This window comes from Neurospora tetraspora (genome assembly GCF_033439725.1).
Source record: "Neurospora tetraspora strain CBS 560.94 chromosome Unknown B0H65scaffold_2, whole genome shotgun sequence".
In the NCBI taxonomy this organism is placed as follows: domain Eukaryota; kingdom Fungi; phylum Ascomycota; class Sordariomycetes; order Sordariales; family Sordariaceae; genus Neurospora; species Neurospora tetraspora.
The window spans coordinates 3,484,530-3,506,620 of NW_026944384.1; the positions used below are offsets into that span (position 1 = coordinate 3,484,530).

At 52.5% G+C, this 22,091-nt stretch overlaps 7 protein-coding genes across 7 annotated transcripts; 2 read left to right on the top strand and 5 right to left on the bottom strand.

The window, feature by feature from the left end:
• The first annotated feature begins 31 nt into the window (after positions 1–31).
• B0H65DRAFT_556088 (DNA polymerase family B-domain-containing protein) lies at positions 32–4,080 on the top strand. Its single transcript, XM_062830045.1, has 3 exons — positions 32–1,110; positions 1,164–2,968; positions 3,030–4,080. Exons 1-3 carry the CDS (start codon positions 343–345, stop codon positions 3,769–3,771), a joined length of 3,315 nt encoding a protein of 1,104 aa, XP_062684521.1. The 5' UTR covers positions 32–342; the 3' UTR covers positions 3,772–4,080.
• A 248-nt stretch (positions 4,081–4,328) lies between these two features.
• Positions 4,329–9,315, bottom strand: B0H65DRAFT_111366 (uncharacterized protein). Its single transcript, XM_062820581.1, has 6 exons — positions 8,176–9,315; positions 8,006–8,122; positions 7,362–7,929; positions 6,956–7,293; positions 6,705–6,894; positions 4,329–6,617 (listed from the first exon to the last, which is right to left on the bottom strand). Exons 1-6 carry the CDS (start codon positions 8,831–8,833, stop codon positions 4,391–4,393), a joined length of 4,098 nt encoding a protein of 1,365 aa, XP_062684522.1. The 5' UTR covers positions 8,834–9,315; the 3' UTR covers positions 4,329–4,390.
• Positions 9,316–11,875: 2,560 nt separating this feature from the next.
• On the bottom strand, positions 11,876–12,701 carry B0H65DRAFT_457219 (uncharacterized protein). The gene is made up of 2 exons (XM_062826344.1): positions 12,016–12,701; positions 11,876–11,944 (listed from the first exon to the last, which is right to left on the bottom strand). Exon 1 carries the CDS (start codon positions 12,613–12,615, stop codon positions 12,166–12,168), a length of 450 nt encoding a protein of 149 aa, XP_062684523.1. The 5' UTR covers positions 12,616–12,701; the 3' UTR covers positions 11,876–11,944; positions 12,016–12,165.
• Positions 12,702–14,050: 1,349 nt separating this feature from the next.
• On the bottom strand, positions 14,051–15,404 carry B0H65DRAFT_457222 (Glutamate/Leucine/Phenylalanine/Valine dehydrogenase-domain-containing protein). Its single transcript, XM_062826345.1, has one exon. The coding sequence runs from the start codon at positions 15,312–15,314 to the stop codon at positions 14,277–14,279; it is 1,038 nt and encodes a 345-aa protein (XP_062684524.1). The 5' UTR covers positions 15,315–15,404; the 3' UTR covers positions 14,051–14,276.
• On the bottom strand, positions 15,285–16,133 carry B0H65DRAFT_111459 (uncharacterized protein). The gene is made up of 2 exons (XM_062820582.1): positions 15,966–16,133; positions 15,285–15,657 (listed from the first exon to the last, which is right to left on the bottom strand). Exons 1-2 carry the CDS (start codon positions 16,036–16,038, stop codon positions 15,374–15,376), a joined length of 357 nt encoding a protein of 118 aa, XP_062684525.1. The 5' UTR covers positions 16,039–16,133; the 3' UTR covers positions 15,285–15,373.
• Positions 16,134–17,921: 1,788 nt separating this feature from the next.
• Positions 17,922–18,853, top strand: B0H65DRAFT_111484 (uncharacterized protein). The gene is made up of 2 exons (XM_062820584.1): positions 17,922–18,546; positions 18,623–18,853. Exons 1-2 carry the CDS (start codon positions 18,026–18,028, stop codon positions 18,720–18,722), a joined length of 621 nt encoding a protein of 206 aa, XP_062684526.1. The 5' UTR covers positions 17,922–18,025; the 3' UTR covers positions 18,723–18,853.
• A 333-nt stretch (positions 18,854–19,186) lies between these two features.
• B0H65DRAFT_111478 (ferritin-like domain-containing protein) lies at positions 19,187–20,531 on the bottom strand. The gene is made up of 2 exons (XM_062820583.1): positions 20,070–20,531; positions 19,187–20,008 (listed from the first exon to the last, which is right to left on the bottom strand). The coding sequence occupies exons 1-2, from the start codon at positions 20,243–20,245 to the stop codon at positions 19,210–19,212; spliced, it is 975 nt and encodes a 324-aa protein (XP_062684527.1). The 5' UTR covers positions 20,246–20,531; the 3' UTR covers positions 19,187–19,209.
• Positions 20,532–22,091: the final 1,560 nt, after the last annotated feature.

Sequence of the window (22,091 nt, forward strand, 5' to 3'; positions counted from 1 at the left end):
CAAATGGTGGTAATACAAAGGTAGAGGTACCTTGCTCTAGCTGCAGGGGTTAAAGAGGTGCAGTTACAGGTAATTAACGGCACGATGTAAAAGTGGGTGCTTGTCACGTAACAAAGACATTCGTCGCGTCAGTCGCGATTCCCATTTCGTCCCATTTGCAACTTTCTATCCTCCTTCCCTCTCTCCAACCAGACACACACTCTCTTTGGCTGTAATTGTTGCTCTTTTCTTGTTCTTAACTCTCACACAAGCCGACAACGTAATATCCTGAAAGACGTCCGTTCTTGTGGATTTTACCCAAGCCGACCTCCACCACAGACACTCGACTTTCAAAGAGCCAGAATGGCGCCCTCAGCGTTGCCTCAGAAGCGCGCGTTCGGCGAGGCATCAAGCGCCCTCAGCAACATTCACAACCTCCCCGCCGCTTCCTCAGATTCAACCAAGAAAAGACGCCTTGACAATGTTCCTCCCTCTTCCCGCTTCCGAACTTTCAAGAATGATGGCAAGGGCAGGATACCCTCTACCCAACCCAAGAGCGCCTTCGAGAGCGAGGTGCTTGAACGCATGAGCCAGGATATCTCGGAGCTGAAGCAGAACAACTCGGAAAAGGATCAAGCTTGGGACCGCCCGCCACTACCAGCGACCTACAACCCAGCTACAGACAGTCTCTGTTTTCAGTCCATTGAGGCTGAAGAGGGATTCCTCCACGGCGGCCAAGCGACCATTAAGCTGTTTGGTGTTACTGAGAATGGAAATTCGGTTCTCCTCCATGTCAAAGACTTCAAACACTACCTCTATGTTCAAGCTCCTGTATCGTTTGGTCCCGATGATTGCCCCAAATACAGAGTATTCCTCGAAACCCAGCTCGCCATGCCCACACCGGCCATCCACTCGGTCACCCTGACGATGCGCGAGAACATGTACGGCTTTCAAGGCAACACACAAAACCCTTATATCAAGGTCACCGTCAACGACCCCAAGTTTCTCCCCAGAGTTCGAAGATTGATCGAAACGAACAAAGCCAACTGGAAGGGCATGTGGAAGAGCGATGGGTCTATCATGACCTTTGATGATATCCAGTATTTGCTTCGGTTCATGGTCGACTGCTCGGTATGCCACCCCCTTGCACTACCCCCAAGATTCCCCAAGCTAACAAACACCAGATTGCTGGTATGTCTTGGGTGGAGGCTCCCTCAGGCAGCTATCAGCTTGTCACCGATAAACACTCCAACTGTCAAATCGAAGCCGAGATGAGCTACCGTGACCTCATAGCACACAAGCCCGTCGGCGAATGGTCCAAGATGGCACCTCTCCGAATTCTCTCCTTCGATATCGAGTGCGCTGGCCGCAAGGGTATCTTTCCCGAACCGCAACACGACTCCGTCATTCAGATCGCCAACATTGTCACAAAGTACGGAGAGAAAAAGCCGTTCGTCCGGAATGTGTTCTGTCTTGACACGACTAGCCCGATTGTCGCTACCCAGATTCTGTCTTTTGACAGGGAAGAGGACATGCTTCGCGAATGGCGCAACTTCTTAGAACAGGTCGATCCGGATATCATCATCGGTTACAATATTGCCAACTTCGATTTCCCCTACCTTCTAGACCGAGCCAAACACCTCAAAGTCAAGGATTTCGACTTTTGGTCCCGTACCAGGGTAAGATCTGTGGCAAAGGAGACAAACTTCTCCAGCAAGCAAATGGGCAACCGTGACACCAAGGCTACAAATACCAACGGACGTCTTCAGCTCGACATGCTACAACTGGTACAACGTGATTATCAGTTGAGAAGTTACACCCTCAACTCTGTCTGTTCAAACTTCTTAGGGGAGCAGAAAGAAGACGTCCATCATTCCATGATCACGGAGTTGTTCGAAGGCACACCAGAATCCAGGCGACGTCTTGCACTTTACTGCTTGAAGGATGCCTATCTACCACAAAGGTTGATGGACAAGCTATCCTGTCTAGAAAACTACACGGAAATGGCAAGAGTCACAGGTGTGCCGTTCAACTTCCTCTTGGCCAGAGGTCAGCAAGTCAAGTTCCTGAGTCAACTATTCCGCAAGGCTTTGGAGCAGAAGCTGGTCATTCCCAATCTGCGTCCCGAGTCCTCGGAAGAGCAGTACGAAGGTGCTACTGTCATCGAGCCCACAAGAGGCTACTACGATGTGCCCATTGCCACTCTCGATTTCGCTTCACTGTATCCCAGTATCATGCAGGCGCACAACCTCTGCTACACAACGCTCATCAAGAAGCGAGATATCGAGAGGTGGAACTTGAAGAAGGACGAGGACTATATCGTTACTCCCAACGGAGATATGTTTGCAACGACCAAGCAGAAGAAGGCTCTCTTAGCACAAATTCTGGAGGAATTGCTCTCTGCCAGAAAACAAGCAAAGCGCGAGTTGGCCGTAGAGAAGGACCCCTTCAAGAAGGCTGTGCTGAACGGTCGTCAGTTGGCCTTGAAGATCAGCGCCAACTCCGTCTACGGTTTGACGGGAGCCACGAACGGCAAACTTCCCTGCTTGGAAATCGCCAGTAGTGTCACCAGTTTCGGTCGTCAAATGATTGAGAGGACCAAGAAGGAGGTGGAGGAGCGGTATACCATTGCCAATGGCTACTCTCACGATGCGCAGGTTATCTACGGTGATACCGATTCCGTCATGGTCAAGTTCGGAACCAAGGATCTTGCTGAGGCCATGAAGCTCGGTCAAGATGCCTCGGAGTATGTCTCGAGCAAGTTCATCAAGCCCATCAAGTTGGAGTTCGAAAAGGTCTATTTCCCGTACCTTCTCATCAACAAGAAGCGTTATGCGGGTCTGTACTGGACCAAGCCTGAGAAGTACGATAAGATGGACACCAAGGGTATCGAGACGGTTCGTCGTGACAACTGTTTGCTAGTCCAGACTGTCATCGAGAAGGTTCTTAGAATGATCCTGATCGACCAAGACGTCCCTGGAGCTCAAGCGTAAGAATCTCCCAGTTTTACCCCTTTCCCCTGGTCGATATCATGCTAACATATTCGCCAGATATGTCAAAGACACCATCGCCGACCTCCTACAAAACAAGATCGACATGTCCAAGCTAGTCATCACCAAGGCCCTGACCAAGGAGAACTACGACGCCAAGCAAGCCCACGTCGAGCTCGCGCAGCGCATGAAGAAGCGCGACGCCGGTTCCGCCCCAGGGCTCGGCGATCGCGTCGCCTACGTCATGGTGAAAGGCGCGACGGGCTCCAAGAATTTCGAGCGCTCCGAGGACCCCATCTACGTGCTCGAGCACAACGTGCCCATCGACACCAAGTACTACCTGGACAACCAGCTGGCGAAACCCTTGGGCCGCATCTTCGAGCCCATCCTGGGCGAGACCAAGGCCAAGTCACTCCTGCACGGTGACCACACCCGCGTCGTCTCGGTCGCCGCCCCCACTGTCGGAGGACTCATGAAGTTCGCCAAGAAGACGCAGACCTGCATGGGCTGCAAGAAGCCGCTGACGGGTAAAGAGGAGAGCCAGGGTGCCGTCTGCACGGATGATGCTCCGAGAGTGGGTGAGCTGTACAAGAAGACGCTGGATAAGGTGTCGGATCTGGAGATTAGGTTTGGCAGGCTGTGGACCCAGTGTCAGAGGTGTCAGGGGTCGATGCACTGCGAGGTCATTTGCAGTAGCAAGGATTGCCCGATTTTCTACATGCGGATGAAGGCGAAGAAGGATCTGGAGGATGCGAATAAGGAGTTGCAGAGGTTTGATTTTGATGCGGCTGCTATGTGGTAAAGGGGAGTATATGTAGGTGTATCGGTGGGTTCCTGAAGGATGACTGATTATGCGGTCAGCGTGTGTTTACGAGGGATGGGATAAGAAAGGCTGTTTAAACCAAGTGTAAGGGTATCACATTGGTATGTCAAAGCGTTTTGGTTGTCATGGATTACCGGCAATTGGAGGTATATCTTATATAAGCTATATGCGAAAAGGATGGGCAAATCTTGTTCTGAGAAAATTGTCATTATGTTTCTGGTCCATCGGAGATCAATCATGAGTGGTTATAGTAAAGCGAGAAGGCTTAATAGTACTTTGTCATCGCGGATCGCAAGTACACAAAAATGTGATTGTCCCAATATATATAAATATGGATGGTACTCTCCGGGCCTGCCAGAGTATCTTGCTCAGTATCTATGTACGCACTCTAACCGTGGTATCGACCTCACCCTCAGCTTATATAACCTCATCTTAGTCTTCCCCAAGAAAAAAAGCAAGCAGACTCCAAACTAAGCTCCAGACGCCATACCGGTATATAACAGAATGAAATATCCAACTGTTATCGATAAAGTGAACCGCATATGTCCAAAATCATCATCATAGTCCGTCATCGTCGTCATCCTTCCCATCATTGCTCTCAGTAAAGCAACTCTCCAGAATCAACCATCTCCTTAAACTCATCATTCGGCTCCACAAACTTGTACGTCTCCCCTCTGCACACTCTATCCACCTCCTCTCTCACAAACGGATAGACGTCCTTCCACGCATTCCGTCCCATCCACACATCCAAGTGTCCATACCCAGGCACCACGCGCCTCTTGTAGCTAGTATCGTTGGTACCAAAAGTGTCGCACAAGATCTCGTACGTGCGCTCCGTCGACTCGGGCGACAGCACAGCCTGGTCGCGGCCGACGAACAGCAGGAACGGGATGCCCTTAAGCCGCTGGATGTTCTCGGGCGTATCGAGGCGCTGGCACAGGGGCTCGTTAGCCATAACGTGGCCCTCGGCCCCCTGTTTCATGAGCAGGTGGAGCAGCTTCATGTTGACGCCGCCGAAGAAGCGGTCGATCTGCCGGTGCGTGGCCTCGTTCATGTTGCTGTGGTTCCAGCACCGGCCAAATACCAGGCTGGTGCGGTGGCAGGCTGCGTTGTTGCAGATCTCCTTGCGCGGTTGCGGGTAGAGACGCAATAGCTGGTTGAGAGCCTGCTGGACGTAGCTATCGTCACGGCTGGTGCTGCAGCTGAACCAGTTGCCGGCGAGGGCCTTGTAGATCTTGTCATAGGGGCCCGTGGTGGCCTTGATGAGGTTCATGGTTTGCCAGATGGGGTTCATGAAGACTTGGGAGCAGGAGACGCCGAGGAACCAGTCGGTTGGGATGGTGCCGTCGAGCATACCGGTGGAGAGAGCCACACTGCCCATGCAGTGGGCGATGGTGTAGATCTTCTCCCGGCCGTAGTTCTCACGGATATACTGCATGCATGCCTTGATGTCAAGACGGGCATCGTAGGTGGTCCAGCTGTTCTCCGCAACCATGAGCTGTCCGATACGGTGAACTGTGATAAACACACGATAACCCGCGCGTCTGAAGTAGTTGACGGCGTTGTACCGGATGGTAGGAAGGGCGAAAATGTGGTGATCAACTGCCGCACCGGGAACCATGAAGAGGTTCTTGATGTTCTTCTTGTCGTTATCGGGGTAGTGAGTTGGCTCCCACATATGCAGGCGAGTGCAGACTCCATCGTCGGCGTAGATGGCAAAGGATTTTTTTGGTGGTGTGTTGTTGATGTAGCCTGTGGGCAACATGCTTGGGTACTCGAGAGGAGTCAACGGCGCCATGAAGAGGGAGAGAGACTTGCGGGTGAAAAAGGTGAGGAAGCTGGCCGCACTGGCTACCTTCTTCAACAGGTTGCTGCCTGTTGGTGTCATAGTCAAGATCTCAGAGAGGAAGTCCTTCGGTTGGATGTTCATGATACCCTTGGCGAGTACCTTGCCACGCCTCCAAGCGTTTTCATCGTCGAGATTGCTGCACATTCCATCCACATGCTCGCTGATTGTCACGTAGAGCGTGCTAGTCGATCGCCAAAACTGTAGAGGGTTCAACGCAACAGACGAATCAACAACCTTGTAACCGTGGAAGTGCAGCCTCCTGCCATCAACGCCGGTCATATCAAAATCATACGTCAAGTTCCGGGTACCAGGTGCCTTGTCATCAATGATGAACAGATTGAATTCGCCTCTCCGAACCATGAACGGTGAGCCAGGAATTGCGGGGCACACAAAGGTTCCCGTAAGCATGGCCCGATGTTGAGCGTGTTCAAGGGTCCTTAGAGTGTCGAAAGCCTGCACACTAAGGAAGAAGCGAGCGCTCTCGCAGTGCGATTTGGCGGTCCGGTAGGCAAGCTCGTATGTAGACCGCTCATCCGTGTTCATGTTAGGATCATGATGGATGAAGCCAGACATGACCTCAGTGAAACCCATGCCGCTCGAGCAAAGTTCCTTGGCCATTTGGATAGCTCGGGTTGCGTAGCCGAGACTGTACCCCTCTTCCACGGCTTCGATCTTTGAGACAGTCCTCTGTGGCAAATGCTGCTTGGGCTTATGTTGTGGCTCACCAAACAAATCAAGGACGCCGTTCTCCTCCTCGCTGATTTGCAAACCCTGGCGCTGGCAGTAGGCTTCAACAGACCGTTCCGCTAGGGCAGCAATGGTGGCGAAAGGATTGGCACCCAGAGCGGTGGGAATCACCGCGGCGTCTGTGACGATGAGGCCGCCATGGGTCTCACTTCCGAGTCCCGTGAACACCTCACCCACATGGTTGGTGACACCGGTCCGACCCGTATTGTCTCGGGCCATACAAGCTCCGCTGTAAATTTCGAGGTTGTGTTAGTCTAACCATATGTGCCACAGTACACATGTACGAGGGTTTGATGTTTAAGAAGGGACAACATACCCGATGGGATGGACTGTTACTTGCTGGTTGCCCAGCATAGCGTCAAAGGGGTTCTTGACATAGGTGCCACCAACAGCTTCCGTAGCTTGTGCCAAAAGGGCATTCAGCTTCTTGACATGGTCACTTCGACCAACTCCGACGAACTCGAGGACTGGCTTATCATCCTGCAGTGTTAACATGGCCTGGTTACCTATGAGGGGGTTAGTCTTCATGATAATGTTGCTTTGCTCGAGCTTTTTTTGGCTGCTTACTATCATGGGACATGATGAGGTAAACCTGTGTCCTCGCAATGGCACCCTTCTTGAAGTAAGGGCCCAAGAACCGGCTACCATAACGTGCAAGGGCAGAGTGTGCCTTGTCAAGGACAGTCAAGTTCTTGGGTTCTTCGCTTCCCGGCATCAAGTCTAGCATCGCTTGTAGGAAATGTGCAAGGGCATGAGGAACCGAACCCTCTTCGATGACGAATCCGTCTAGAGGGTTCTCTAGGTTATGTCTGCAATCAATCACACTGGTGATGCAAGGCCCAATTGGATTGTATGGCGAAGGGTATGCCCGGCCAATGCCGTTCACTGTCTCATTTGTGTTGTAGCTTGTGATAAAAGGTCAGCTTTAGCTCGCTTCAAAAACACTTTAAACAAGTAAAACGTTAAAACTCACCCAAACGCTAGGATGTCTCCATTGCCACTCATATTCTGGCCGACCAAGTTGCTCATCTCGAGTCCCATAGCTTTGCTTCTGAGCAGAATCTCGGGAGTTGCAAGGGCGCCAGCGCCCAGGAAGACGGCCTTCCGCGCCCTCACCCACATTAGGTCGCCGTGAAGGTTCGCTTTGAAGTGGCCACGATTGCGACCATGCCAGGCGAAGTAGACGAGGTAGCCGTCATCGTTACCATCTTCGTCCTTGGCCTTTTCAATGTACCGCACCTCGCACTCGCAGAACAGTTCAGCGCCCCAGTTCCAGGCATCAGCCAGATAGGTAACCAGCGTGGTCGTTTTTGAGCCGTCGTTGACGCCAGTAGCATCCTGGCCGGTCAAAGCTGATGCTGACATCTCAACACCACAGCTATTGGGGCCATTCTGGAAGCGTGTTGTCTGCTTGACCTTCCTCCACCTGTCACCATAGCCCATATACTGGGCTTGCTTCTTGAGGAGCTTGGCCTTAGGAAGCTCGGGCCAGTCATCGGGGTACTCTGCCGGCTCAAGTACTTTCTCTACCTTCTCATAGTCTAATAGCGAAGATTAGTATCCATCTTGTAAACCATCTGTGCTGCGCAGGGTTTGTGAAGAGGCCTTTCAACTTACACTTGTCCAAAGAGTCCACTTTGTTCCGGATCTCGGGAGGCCAGGCCTTCATGGCCAAGGTACCTTTATCGGCCTCCATGAAGACATTAGCGTTCATGAGACTTGTTCCACCGAGGCCTGAATTCCATGTTAGCTGGCTCCATGTCATGCTTCTGCACAGGTATACATACCATTAGCCACAACGGCGTTTTGTCCCTTTCCGAAAATCAAGTGATACATGCCGGTGGGATCACCCGTCTCAACGGGTATACCATCCAAAGATCCTGGGGCAAAGGTACCGGATGTATGAAGTTCCTTGAAGGCATCCGCGGCACCAGTAGGGTATTCGCCAGGCCACTTCTCACGGCCACGCTCAAGGACACACACCGACGAGCCTGTACGAGCCATGCGTGACGCCGCAACACCACCACCGTAGCCGGATCCAATAACCACAACATCGTAGGCGACCTGTATAAGTTCGACGGGCTTCGAGATTCTCGGAAACGCTTGACGGTCTTGGTCGGCCACATAACTGCGCACTTTGGCGTTGGCTCGAGCGCGAGGTCCTCCAGCTTGGTGGTCATGGATACCCTCTGTCGGAATCTGGTGAGACACTGGGTTGGACCGAGGGAAATCTCGAGGTTCTTGCTTGGGGCTCCTACGGGGAGTAGGGGGGAAGTCCGAATCGGGCGACTCGGTGAAGGAGGCGTCTGAGTCGCCGTTGATATGTGTAGAGCCGGGGAAGAGGCCGGTGGTGTCGGTTTTCACTCCGAGTTGGTCACCACTATAGGCCGGGGTCGGCGGAGGTGACGGAGCACCGTTTGACTGGTGAGCTGATAGCCTATCCATCTCTTTAGTCCGGAGTAGATCACAATTTTCGAACCAAGTCTCCTAATTTAAAGGGCTCGAGCTGAAGACGTCAATGAAGAGGCCGTTATCGTTGGCACAATGGGTATAATGTGGCTCTATATCTTGTGGAACACAAAAAGTAAAGAGGAAGGGTATAATATAAATCTAAGAAAGGTCAATGGAACACTGCGGATAAAACTTGATAGTAAACGGGGAGGTGAGAAGAGATTTCGACACCGTTGACAGAGCGGATGGGAGGCGTCAGGTTGATATATACCTGGTGGCCGGAACGACATCATGTCCTGCCCTAGTCCTTGATATCGTAACTCTCTGATGGAGACGCCATAACGTGGCACTGTTCTAGCCCGACTGGGCAAAGGAGCAATAAGCGTTGCTCGAGAAGCTCCATGGAAGTGCGGCTGGACAATGTACAGACTTGTACATCGGACTAGCGTATAACCTTAACTACCCCGTGCGGTATAGGTTGAGGAGGAGGAGGGCTGTACACTGTGTCGGTCTGTATCCGTTCAGGTAGAAGATCCGATACTTCGTGTGGAGAAAGACGAAAACGGTTACCCGGCTCTTCTCTCATGGCTCAGTATCGGTATCGTGAGGGCGCAGTGTCAGCTCGGTTTTAATTTGAACCTGGCTCCCTGGTTCGCCGAGGCTGCGCTGAACAAAAATACATTATCGCGGGAAATGCAAATCACCATTGGCCGGGGTCCGTCTCGACGCCGAGTGCATTGCTAGCGTCTGGACATCTACCGAAAATGTGCAATGGGAACGGCATGGCACCGCCATGTGGGAAGCGCGAGTCGAAGATGCTGATTGTTGCCGACCATCAAGACGGTGTGGGTACACGAACTGCAAGCCTCATGTTTCCCGAAGGATGGGGAGGGGGCAGTTCGTGTGGAGTTGCAAGCCACGGTGACTGCTATAACCAAGACAGGGCGCCTTGCCTTTTTCTATGACTTTAGCAGCCAAAAAGGAGATTCTTCCGTCCTGTTCAACGATGGTTTCTTTTGACTATGCGTATCAAGTAATGTCGTGTACGGAGGCGTTTGGCTCGGAGTAGATGAGCCGGCTACTCCGTCATCTATCCCCATGATTGAACTGAGATGGCAGATCCATAGCCAAGCGAAGACTGAGCTGAATTCTTCAGGGCCCATTGCGATTTGTCCTTGCCGCTATCCACGTCGATCAGCATCAGATCTTGCCTTTCGCTTGGCAAACATATCTGAGGCTCTTTTTGGCCTGGAAATAACCGAGTCTTGACATGTGACTCTGAAGCTCCCATCTTCCTGAAATCTTTGATGGCGTTGGCTGCGAGATAACGTCGACCTTTTGATACGAGGATAGCGCCGTGAAGCTGTGCGGTAAATTTACTGTCGCGGAGGCATTTTGTGTCGGTGTATTGCAGCTCTGGTCATGGATGCGGAAGGCAGTCCGTGTTGTCCGGGGAAGGGTCTTGAGCCCTGGAGAATAGGGTAGCGAACAGCCAGCGATCAAGCTGCCATTGGACGTCGATCATTGAGTGGCTGACATCCCCTGCGCTTCTTGGCTTAGAGATGCTATCGCCGATCCTATTGGCTTGAGAACGAAGCTAGCACCTCGGTGGTGATAGGACGAGCCCAAAGCCACTGGACGAGAGCTACGCACGACCTGCGAGAACTCTTCTCAGTTTCATTTCCGTCTTTTTTTTCCCTTCCTCAACTTGTTTCTTCGCTGATCGTCGTTGGAAGTGCGCGAGTGCTCAGAGACAAGGTCAGTTGTCTCCTACCAGATACTCCGTATCACAAACGGCCCCCCAGGTGGCCATTGTCATTGTCGTCATCTTCATTCCGGCTCATCACAAGCCGATTCATGTCACGGCAGGACGGGGACGTTGACTGGACGCCATCAACCCCCCAAACTCGCCGCAACTTAACGCTCTTCACGATCCGATCACAATGTGGCCCCCAATGACAACGATATTCCGAGAAAGGGGGGACGTCAGAGAAAAGGCACGGAAGGCAGTCATCGTCATGGAGAAACGAATGGGGATCGGTTTCCAGTGTGAACCTCAACCGGCCTGCCGCTCCTGCCGCTCTCCCGCATTTCGGGGTTGCATTCAGCCCTGAAGCAGGTGAGATGATGTTCGTGCAGAGCAGTTGGAAACCTCACTCCGTTCTCGTGGCGGCCAGTCCGTGTGGTCGAAGAGCGGGAAGAACATCTGGGGGACGAGTACGCAGTGCATATACTGCACCCAGGGCAGTTGACAACGTGACAGCGGGTGGTGGCTTGACTGCCGTATCATGTACGGTATCATGCCAATTGCATGATACTTATCCGTCTGTGCATCGGGAGTCGTTCTTGATGACTGATTCGGGAGGACTGCCCCTGTTTAACATGCTTTTAAGGGTTCAAGCACCCATGACCATAGAGATGTTGACTTTTGTCGTTCTTTTCTTCTCTTCTTCCCTTCCGGCAGCGCGAGTCCTCTGAATCACCAACGGCTCTGTTGGTCTGAAGTCAGCATCCACATGGCAAAGCTGGTTGGTGGTGGAACGGCCCGTTGTCTCTACCTACTGTGCTTACTCGGTAGGGCTGAGACTGTGCTTGACGAGCTACGGACGACGAGCCCCTTTTGATGCTTACTGTGTAGCCGAACGACAAGGGAATGATGACAAGGGAGTCGAACCCCGGCAGTGCGAATGTTCGGTCGAGACGGTCGAGTGCAACGTAGATGCCTGGGTGACGGTAACAACCTCAACTGCGCCGTCAATTGCTCTCTCTGTGGGCAATGTTCTGAGAGGAAGAGAGGTTCTGTCCAGTCGCACAACACAACCGGAAGCAAGGGAATGGATGGAAACCGGCCAACGGCAATTTCCACTACTCGTCATCACGACGGTCTGGAAGCGAAGGACTTGCATTCGCAGCCCCAAGAGGGAAGGCGTGACTCGATAGCCTCGCGATAGTTACCAGCTGAACATCGTCGCTTCCATGCATGCGAGGGGATGGGTCTGATAAACTCGGAAGGAATTGGAATTGGTCGAACGGAGAAATGCCTGTTTGGAAGGGACGTACCGTACCAATCGATTGGTACCTGCCGTGGTACGTACGTATGTAACGGTACACGCAGCCGTAAGAACCCAATCCAAGATGCCCATCGAACGATATCTGACTTTAGCTTCTGATAAAAGGAATCGAATAATGACTGCCTTGCGCGCCAAATTCAGCTCCATGTTCATCGATCCCTACAAGGCATCAGCAATTCAACTGGGAATCATCCATTGGTTCTCAATCCAGTGACACCAACATCGCCTTACACCGTACCTTTGCTCTGTGAGATGTTAGTCCAAAAGAGCACATCTAAGAATATCGCTCTCGTGTTCCCCAGCAAGCAGGCTCCCTCGTGTTTCCTGTATTCCCATTCCAACTCCAATTGCACGATCCCTCAAATCGTCCCGAGCCAGTGTGTCACTGTTTCTTTCCCCATCTGGTGTCACCAACCACAACCCGACTCGGACAAAATAAGTCATGGCAAGGTTGCACTTCTGCCCGGTTACACCGTTCTCGTTTCGTTTCGTAGTTTCCTGCTTGCTGGGTCCAGAGAAAGGTGAATGATCAAAGACAGGAATGGCAAGAGTAGCACACGCACACCGTAACACCAAGCTGTTCCCCGTGGGGAGGTGTGGTTGCGCCGTTCGAGGATTGGATATACCCGACATAGCGAGATCACTTTTGGCAGAGAAGGTAAAGGAGGAAGGGTATGTAAAAAGAAGGCATCGCCACCACAACATTGTTTCAACCCCATGGACCTCTTAGTTCGGTGCTTCCCCAACTTTTCTTCATGGTGTCATCTGGATCAATATCACCTTTTTTGGTTGCTGAGGTTGTACAGAGGAAGCTGAAAGAGGGCACGGGGATCAGGCAACCTCTAGGTATCAATCCTCCATTGCTTATGGTAGTGTGTTAGTTGCTTATTTCTGAACTAACTGTAGAACTCCGGTCATGAATGTAACGATGTTAGTGTCCAACTACAACCCTAACACTCTCACTATCAATAGTCCAATCGGATCACACTAGTGTTCGGGGAGGCCAATACTTCAACTGACCGGCTATGATACAGTGACGGAATGCGAACCACATACACTCATACGATGAAAAAGCTGTGATGAGCACACAATATTCGCCCCCCAATTCCCAAAAGCGCCGTATCGTATCGGAGAGGGACAGACAGAAGAACTCGAAATAAACAAAGACCATCATCTCAAGCCCATGAAATCCTCATACAGTACCATATGTATGATCCAGCACGCCCTCGACACCAGATAGCGCACCATCTCGAGTCATGCCATCTCTGCCACCATACGCCACTTACGTTCTAGAAGTCTGTTAAAGCCCGTCCAGGAATCTGATGTTGAACCTCGCTTCGACGGTAGGAATATTCCAACACTATTGGGGTCGGGTCAGCAAGGCCTCAACATTACGTCGTTGAAGCCTTTACGTCGTTGAAGGACCTTCGGTCAACGGAGTAAGCCCTACATAAAACGGGAACCAACGGAAACTCAAAGCCACAACGGCACAGTTTTCTACCGGCAGCCAACAACCCAACGTTGACCAACCTTCAATACTTCGATATTACCATGGAAATTGCCAACAGACTTCTGACATGGCCACACTTGCCACACAATAAGCTTCTTACTGCGGACCACGGGCCGAATCCCTTGACCACGGGGAATATTGAAGCTAAAACCGACAAGCCACAGTTATCCGGAACAGGTAATGTTTGCGGCGCACTCTGTACAGAAAAGTACTTGTCGATATGTCGATGGTGATGAGTCAGGTGAAGAGAGGTTGTAGGCAAGTTCAATAAAGGGCAAGATCGGAATCTCTGAAACTCCAAAGTCGGTTCCAATGTCCAACAAGGATGACATTATCAGGCGTTCTCTGCGGCGCAAGAGGTCATCGATGACTTCATACCGAGTACTACCACGATTCCTGCCAGAACCGCGGTTGCCAACATTCGATATGGCCATGGAAGAGATTCGGGATTCTGAAACAGCCAAAGTTAGTTCCAAGTTCGACAGACCCAATGGGGCGCAATGCAAGGAATTGGCAAGGCAGACACACTTACAGATATTGAGGACTCGCCCAATCTACACGCAACATGGAATTGGAAGCACGCACCCGAAGTCATCACAGTCACTAGGAACGCATTACAAGAGATACAAGTTTTGTGAATCGACAGATAGGATATGAATTCACCAATGGTATATGTACATGGAAAGTCATCAAACCCGCCTCCATCTAAAACTCAAACGCCAAAAGAACCCAAGCCTGCTCGGTATCATAGCATGGCAAACCCCAACTCCGGCCCGTAATTTTCATTTCTCAGTTCCCATCATAAAAATTCCCTTTTTTCCCCTTCAATTTTCACCAAGCGGTAAAAAGAGACCACTTAGTTCTTGGACCACCAGTCACCCTGGTCGTGCATGGCCTGGGCGACCTTGACGAAACCAGCAATGTTGGAGCCGGCAACGAGGGAAGGAAGCTCACCCTCAGTAGCCTCGACGTAGGTCTTGGCAGTGTTGAGACCGTTGAAGAAGGCGTTCTTCATGATGTCCTTGAGCTTCTCATCAACCTCAGACTGGGTCCAGTTGAGGCGCTGGCTGTTCTGAGCCATCTCGAGACCGGAAACGGCGACACCACCGCAGTTGGCGGCCTTGCCGGGGGCGTACCAGACGGCCTCGCCCTTCTTCTCCTTGCGGTTGTTCTCAAAGACCTCGATGGCCTCGAGAGTGCAGCCCATGTTGGAACCCTCAGCGACGAACTTGCAGCCGGCGGCAAGGAGACCCTCAGCCTCCTCCTTGGAGACCTCGTTCTGGGTAGCGCAAGGAAGAGCGATGTCGACCTTGCCAACGTGGAGCCAGGGGCGGGCACCCTCGATCCACTTGACGTGGCCGGCGTTCTGGAAGGTGGTGAGGGGCTGACGGGCCGCCTTGATGGCCATGATGGCGTTGATGTCCTCACCGGTGATGCCGGACTCGCCAGTGGCGACGAGGGCACCCTTGGAGTCGGAGAGGGAGACGACGGTGGCGCCGAGCTCAATGAGCTTGAGGGCGGCGTACTGGGCGACGTTGCCGGAACCGGAGAGGGCAACGCGCTTGCCAGCGTAGGAGCCGGCGCCAGAGAACTCAAGCATGTGGCCGACGTAGTAGACGAGACCGTAACCAGTGGCCTCAGGGCGAATGAGCGAACCACCCCAGGACAGGCCCTTGCCAGTAAGGACACCCTCGAAACGGCCCGCGGCCTTGCGGTAGGCACCGAACATGTAACCGATCTCGCGGCCACCAACACCGATATCACCAGCGGGAACATCGGTATCGGCACCAATGTGCTTGTGAAGCTCGGCCATGAAAGCGCAGCAGAAGCGACGGATCTCAGCGTCGCTCTTGCCCTTAGGGTCGAAGTCGGCACCACCCTTGCCACCACCCATGCTCACTAGAGACGCCGAGTCAGCAAATCTGGTCTTCTGGTTTTGTATATCCCGTTTGGTCACTTACAGCCAGTGAGGGCATTCTTGAAAATCTGCTCGAAACCGAGGAACTTGAGAATGGAAAGGTTGACGGAGGGGTGGAGACGGAGACCACCCTTGTAGGGACCGAGGGCGGAGTTGAACTGGACACGGTAACCGCGGTTGACCTGGAGGTTGCCGTTGTCGTCTTCCCAGACAACACGGAACTGAATGACACGCTCGGGGATGGAGGCAACGTTGAGGGCGGTGCGGTACTCGGGGTGCTTCTGGAAGAGGGTGGAGTTCTCGAGAGTGTAGGCCAACTCTGTGGTGGAAAGTCAAGTCAGCTCTAGCTCCGCGGCTATACGATAGGTGTTTCTCTAGACATACCCTTGTAGGCCTGCTCGAACTCGGGCTCAGAGGGAAGGTTAGACATTTTGAATGTGGTGAAGGGTATAAAAATAAATCAACGGGTTAGCCACCGGGTATCGATACAGTTGTGCTTGGTGGGAGGGCAAGATGGATGAGCAAGAGAACGAAGACGAGAGGGAGCACAGCTCTCTGGGGGAGGGGAGGAAAAGGTTTTATACAAAATAGAGCTGGGGCGACTGGGGGGAAGGAAGCAGAGGTAACCTTGAAGGTTTGGGGAGGAGCCGGCGTGAAGGAGGAGACCTCGACTGGGCGAGACGAGACGGGCGGGAAGCATCCTTGCCTATCCTCGATCCCCCCTCGATCCCCTCGTCCCTAGTGCCTTCCCCGTGCTCCGAACATGGAGCGACCTGGAGGCGAGCATCAAACCATCACAGTCCCTGTCTCGCCTGTATGTTTTTCCAGGCGGCAATTCAAATCCCGCGTTGCAGCCCGCGAACAATCCCAGCCGCAGAATGCCATTGAGGAATGGGAGCGTGGAGCGCACTCGGCATGGTGGGGTTGGACCGGGATTGTCCCCTGTCAGTCTGTCACTGTGTACTTGAACGTTCTCGAGACAATATTTCCCCGACAGCATCGTCATGCCTCGCGAGCGACGAGACGAGCCTTTTTTCTGCGAAAATCTTTCCACCCTCCTTCTTTCCCACGTTCATTTGCGCCTGTGCATACATTGTACATACAGCGTGGGATGTCTCAGCACAATGGAACAGTCATTGATCAAACAGGATTGGCTCTTCTAGACTTTGGGGTGTGATGGCCTGTGACAGGCTGTGTCAACGTCATCCCTCTTATCAGAGCTCCGAGATCGGCTCTTTTCTGAACTATCGATAGAGGTATTTTATTAACACCAATTAGTCTATAGGCCACACTAAGAACATACCCGGCGATGTTCCAACTTGAATGTAATTTGAACCTGCAATAGTGAGGTAGAGTCGTTGCTGATACCTATTCATCGTCAGCACTAGCCATTCCTGCCATTGTCCTGCCCGTGCGCGACATTTTGGCAGTTGAGGCGAGAACTGAGAACTGAGAAGTGAATGCGCTTCCCTGTCTTGAAGCAAGACATGGCAGGCCGAGACTGCACTTGGCGAGCTCCACGCCGGGCGCCACAGCCGCATACATAATGTAGTAGATCGTTCGTTGTCTTATCAGAGCATGCTGATTGGTCGCCTCGAGCGTTTGGTAAAAAGCTTATGTGAACAAGTCGTGAGTGGTTTCGTTCTTCTGGCTCCATTCTGTTTCGCAAGGGTTGGAGCTCTTTCGCCGGACCAGCCCATCCTTTCTGAGGGAAAGATCGGACCCGAATCAATGCCAAGTTGAGCGAAGCCCCAAATTCGCCCACTCATTGACCACGCCGCTTCGGAGTCGCTACCGCCGTCGAACACTCCGACCTCGCAGGTCGCGTGTCGCAGCAGGCTGCCAGTGTCAGTCATGTAACGCTGCGGCAGCATCAGGGTTTCATTGGAGGATATGGGCTGAATGAGACATAATTTGTCCTTCTGCTCACGAATTGATACTTGTCATTGGTCTGTTTGATCAGCCAGTTTGGGAGGCCAGAACAGGTTGCAGTCCGAAACCGCCCTGGAGAGCAAGGGCCCCTGCTTGCCATGCACTCGTCGCCGTCGTCGAGTTTGGTGTGAATGCATTCCCAAGTATACATCCTTGTCGCTAAACCCCACCTTCCTTCCTGGGATGCAAGACAATGATTCAGGGTCCCTGCAAACTCCAGCAATATTGTTCAGCCTTGCAGGAGCTTATCAGTGGACGGAGGGGCAGTGAAAAGAAAAAGAGATAGAGAGATTGTGGTGTATCTCCGCCATTATCACGGGTCGCGGTCCGCTTCGCCGAGAACTAAATAAATACTCTTCACCATCGACAACGCGCGTGGAAAAGTCTGGGCCGACAAGCACACCACAGTCCGAGCTACGCCGAGTCAGTGAGCCAGCGACTATCCAAAGCGACAAACTTCAAAAACTCGACATGCCGAAACTTCGACGATCGAGGGGGGGTTGCCAACCTCGCCGAGTACACTTTTCGGGCCAGCTTCGGGTGTAGATCTGCTCTCCGGTGGCAGTTTCTCAGCTCGACTCTTTCTCACGAATAGCTTCCCGCCGGCTGGCTTGTTTTCGGCATATACACGACCAACAGGTCCATCCCTAGCGCGGCACAAGCTTGCTCTTACGTGGCGCCGAAGTGAAAGGGAATCCGACTCACGAAAAAGAGGCCACCCGTGAAGTGGAAACAAGCTTCTTCACATCCAGGTGATGCCCAAAAAACAGTACATACACGACCACTATTTTTTGGTGAGCCCGTGTGTAGTCTTTTTTGGTCATCGCCTGACATCCTATTCTTCCCGATGGCCAGCGCCAACGTCAGGGGCAATCCCGGCCGCTAGACGACTTCGAGTCGCCAGTCAATCGGCGGGAATCCCTGGCATTGGGCCCGTGCCCGAGTCCCCATCACGGAAACTGCACCGTCAGGCGTCAGGACATGAGACATCAGTCAGTATCTCGACCGTATCCACACATCCGCCTCCCCCATCGACCCCCCGAGCCCCCATGCGACGATTCGGGGCTAAGCGGCACCAAGAACCCATCTCCGAGCGGCCAACGCGGCTCTCCGGCGTTGCTGCGAGCACTTGCGGCCTGTCTGCATTGCAAGTGAAGCTCAACCGCGTTCAATATCCATTTGGGCGCTATATACGGGCCGACATGACCTTGGCACTGTACTTCACTGGTAGCTGCCGGCTTGTCGTATCCAAGACGGATACCCATCTCCGCTCCCAGTTCGTATTTGCCCACCATTCGTCCATTTTGCGTGGTTTATCGTTCTGTGACTGATTGACTCGCCTCCACACGGAGGATGTGGGCGTCGGCGATCTCGAATATCACCAATGTAGTTGCCGAGGTTGCGGTTTGTACGAGACTTTGTGAATGGCTTCGACTTGCCAACTGCCTTTGAGCCTGCTGACTGGACGCGGCCAAACGAACCTGAAAGCTGTCCGCTTGACTATCTTCCGTTCTGCCTGTCAATTTCACTGTTTCATGTCATTGATGGCAAGAGCAGCACAGGAATTGACTTGCAGCGCACTTTCCGATCTCATTCCAGATCGCTCTTTCAGTTGAGTCCAGTGGCCAGCTAGTATCCGTCGAAACATTGGAGATGGAAGGAATGGCCGGTTGGACTTCTGAGGAGAGCGGAAACAGATACCACTTGCCAAATTATGAAGCTGACGAGCGGAGCAGGGTTCACTTTCCAGTTTTACCGGAGGGCTAAGATATGTCACGTACGAAATATGTACAAATCGAAAATCTGCGAAGAATTGAATAGAGAATCGTTGCTTTCCAACGTGTTTCTACTGCTCTTTGGCCCCCAAACCACCAACGCCAAGACAACTTGCTGACAACCGCGATACAAACAGAACAACCGACGCTCCCCTTCAACCTTTTCACGACACTTGCATTACGATCGGACCAGCCACGATGATATCATCCGTCAGCTTGCCTGTCAACGGGCCCGCGCTCGCCAAGTTCACATAAACAACTCCCTTTAAGCCCTGTGGCACCACGCACCCGCCCGTAGCAGCATCGAACGCCGTGAACGCCGTACCGCCGGGGATGCCACCCGTGGTGAAGGCGCAGAACTTCGCGCCAGCCGTCGCCGACGTATCGCTGCTCTGCAGCTTTACCTCCGACCCGGCAGCCGCCACCGTCTTCCCGTCCCCGCCCATCGTCAGCGTCGGAAACGCCGTCAAGATCAGATTGCTTCCCTCGGGACAGCTCGTGATGAAGGGCGCCGCAAGGCTGAACACCTGCTTGGGAGACAAGGGTGTGTCGAAGGCCTGCGGCACCGCCACCACGCCGCTCGCCGCCCTGATGAAGGTCTGGTGGCGCGCCTCAACCGTCAGGATCGAGGCCGCGGTGGTCAGGATGCCCGGGTCGGTCACGAGCTGCGCCGCGCCCAGGTAGGCCGACAAGCCGACGTTCTCGAGCACGGCGGCCGTGGCGACCATGGCGGCGGCAGAGTTGACGGCGGCGAAGTTGTAAGTGCATGCCTGCACGGGCTTGACGCCGGCGGCGGCGATGGCGCCCTGGAGCAGGATTACGTGCTCTTCCTCGGTGCTGCCGATATTCTTCAGGTCCTTGATCTGAGACTCGGAGAGCCCGAGGGCGGTAAAGTCGGCGGCGGGGAACTTGGCGAAGCCTTCGCGGTAGAAGGCCGCTTCGAGGAGCTCGAGAGTGAGAGCGCTGAAAGGCGGGTGCGTTAGCTATTATGAGGCTGGTGCAAGCAGAGAAGAGGAGGACATACAATTCCAGGATATCAACATCCGTCAGGCCTGCGGCGGCGGCCAGGGCATTTTGTCGCCTCATGAGGCTGTGGATGTTGAGTTGGTTATCCGTCAACTTGGGGATTGCGGGCAAGGCCGAGGTCAAGGCTGCTAGGCCTGCCGTGATCAGGCCGAGGGTCTTTGTGATCGAAGGCATGTTGTCTTTTTTGTTGACTGCTTCCTGGCGAGTTGGCTTAGAGGTAAATGGGTAGGTCGTTGTATTTTGCCTTATGTCCCCTTCGAATAACTTTTGTTGTTTTCCGTCGATATCGAAACGCGAGGAACTTTGGGCCTGGTAGCGTATATGCTTATGTGCGCTGTGTGGACTGTTCTTGTCCGAGTATTACAAGATAATTAGGGGGAAACCACAGTGAAGGGCTGTTGGTCGCTGGTCTTTGTTGATCGTCGTTCAAGATGAAGGCGAGCAAGTGAGTGTGCTTCAGTGTTGATGAACTGGTGAGCACAGCTTGAAGAGACAGATAGAAACTCGAAAGGAGAGTGAAAGCAACAAGAAAGCAGACCGGTGCTTGGTTAAAAGAATGAAACAGAAGGGTAACTGCAACACAAAAACAACACCAGGTTGATGATCGATCGTGAAAGTGAAAGGAAGGGTGAAGAAACAGATGGGAGGAAAAGAGAGAAACAAGCAGCCTGAAGTGGTCGGCCAGGTATGGATATACTCAAAGAGAAACAAAGTTCACAAGTCGTGATGAGTGCCAAGGAGCCGGATCACGGAAACCCTACATCACCGTAACTATGGTCCTGGAGACAAGGAGATAGCTTCACTCGGCGGCGAACGGCTACTGAGTGTTCCCGGTTCCGGGGATCTGGGGTGGTATGGCATGCGGAGATAGAGATCGTTCCCAAAACACCAAGAGACTGACAGAGGCAGGGGTTCCTTGAGTTGCATGAGTGGTGAAAGAAGCTCGGAAGCAAAAGGTACGTACTACCTATCATTCATTTATAGGTACTTCTATACATAACTCGACTGATAGATGGGATTTCCTAATCGAGGGGGCATGCGAATCTGGCATGCTGGCATCTCGTAGCATGTGAGATACAAACGCACCGCTCTCCAGATGCAAAATTAACAACTAGAGTTCCTTCAACATCATGGCTTCGAGGAAGTGAGAACCTCCGGATATGTTCAATCCCGTTTCTTATCACATGTTTCCCATGTTAGTACCAAGTTCCAGCTCAGAGCTAGGCTATTTACCAAGTGCTCGTTGAATACGTAGAAAGGTAAGGAAAGGGTGAAGTAACCAAACCATTCTTGGTGTTTCGTTTCTTCCTTCTCAGGTTCTCAGCCTCTCTTGGCTCAATCCTACCTCTACTCTCAACTACAACAAAAGAGCCAGAAAGATGGAGGCATGTAGAGGGGTAGTAAGAGACAAGCCATCTTCATATCAATACAACATGATCAGAATCATGGACCTGGAAGCTCAGTTATCCCGAACGGTCAAGCTCAGCTCCGACCCAATGACACCAAGCAGAAAGAAAGTTAAGGTTAATCTCGCGCTCGGATATTTCCGTCTCCATTGAGTCCTCACTGTGCTCAGATTCTTGAAGGGTTACACCCGGACCACGGGGAAAATCTGTGACGTTGGGGTTGTTGAGTTGGGGGTCTTAGCTTCCACGTCTCAAACACGTTTCAAAGGTCACACGGGAACACGGATTTGTTCTAACCCGGTACCTTACCAAGCCTTTCCAAGCTTATTTTAACGCTGAATGACTCCCTAAGTACCTCTCATCACATTGTGTTCGCCTCATGAACATGTTCTACGGAAACGGAAGACATGGATGCCGAGTTGAGCGTGTTCCATGGAGGTTATTTGATTTCAACGCCTGATGTTTATACACACCTTTTTATCCACACTCGGCATGGAGAAACCTTCCTCAACAACATGCTGCAATAGGAAGGCAACACTATTGGCGTAATACCTCGTCAGCACTTTTCCACTTGCGATAAGTTTTGATTCTGCTAAATAGACGCGCCCCCTTCT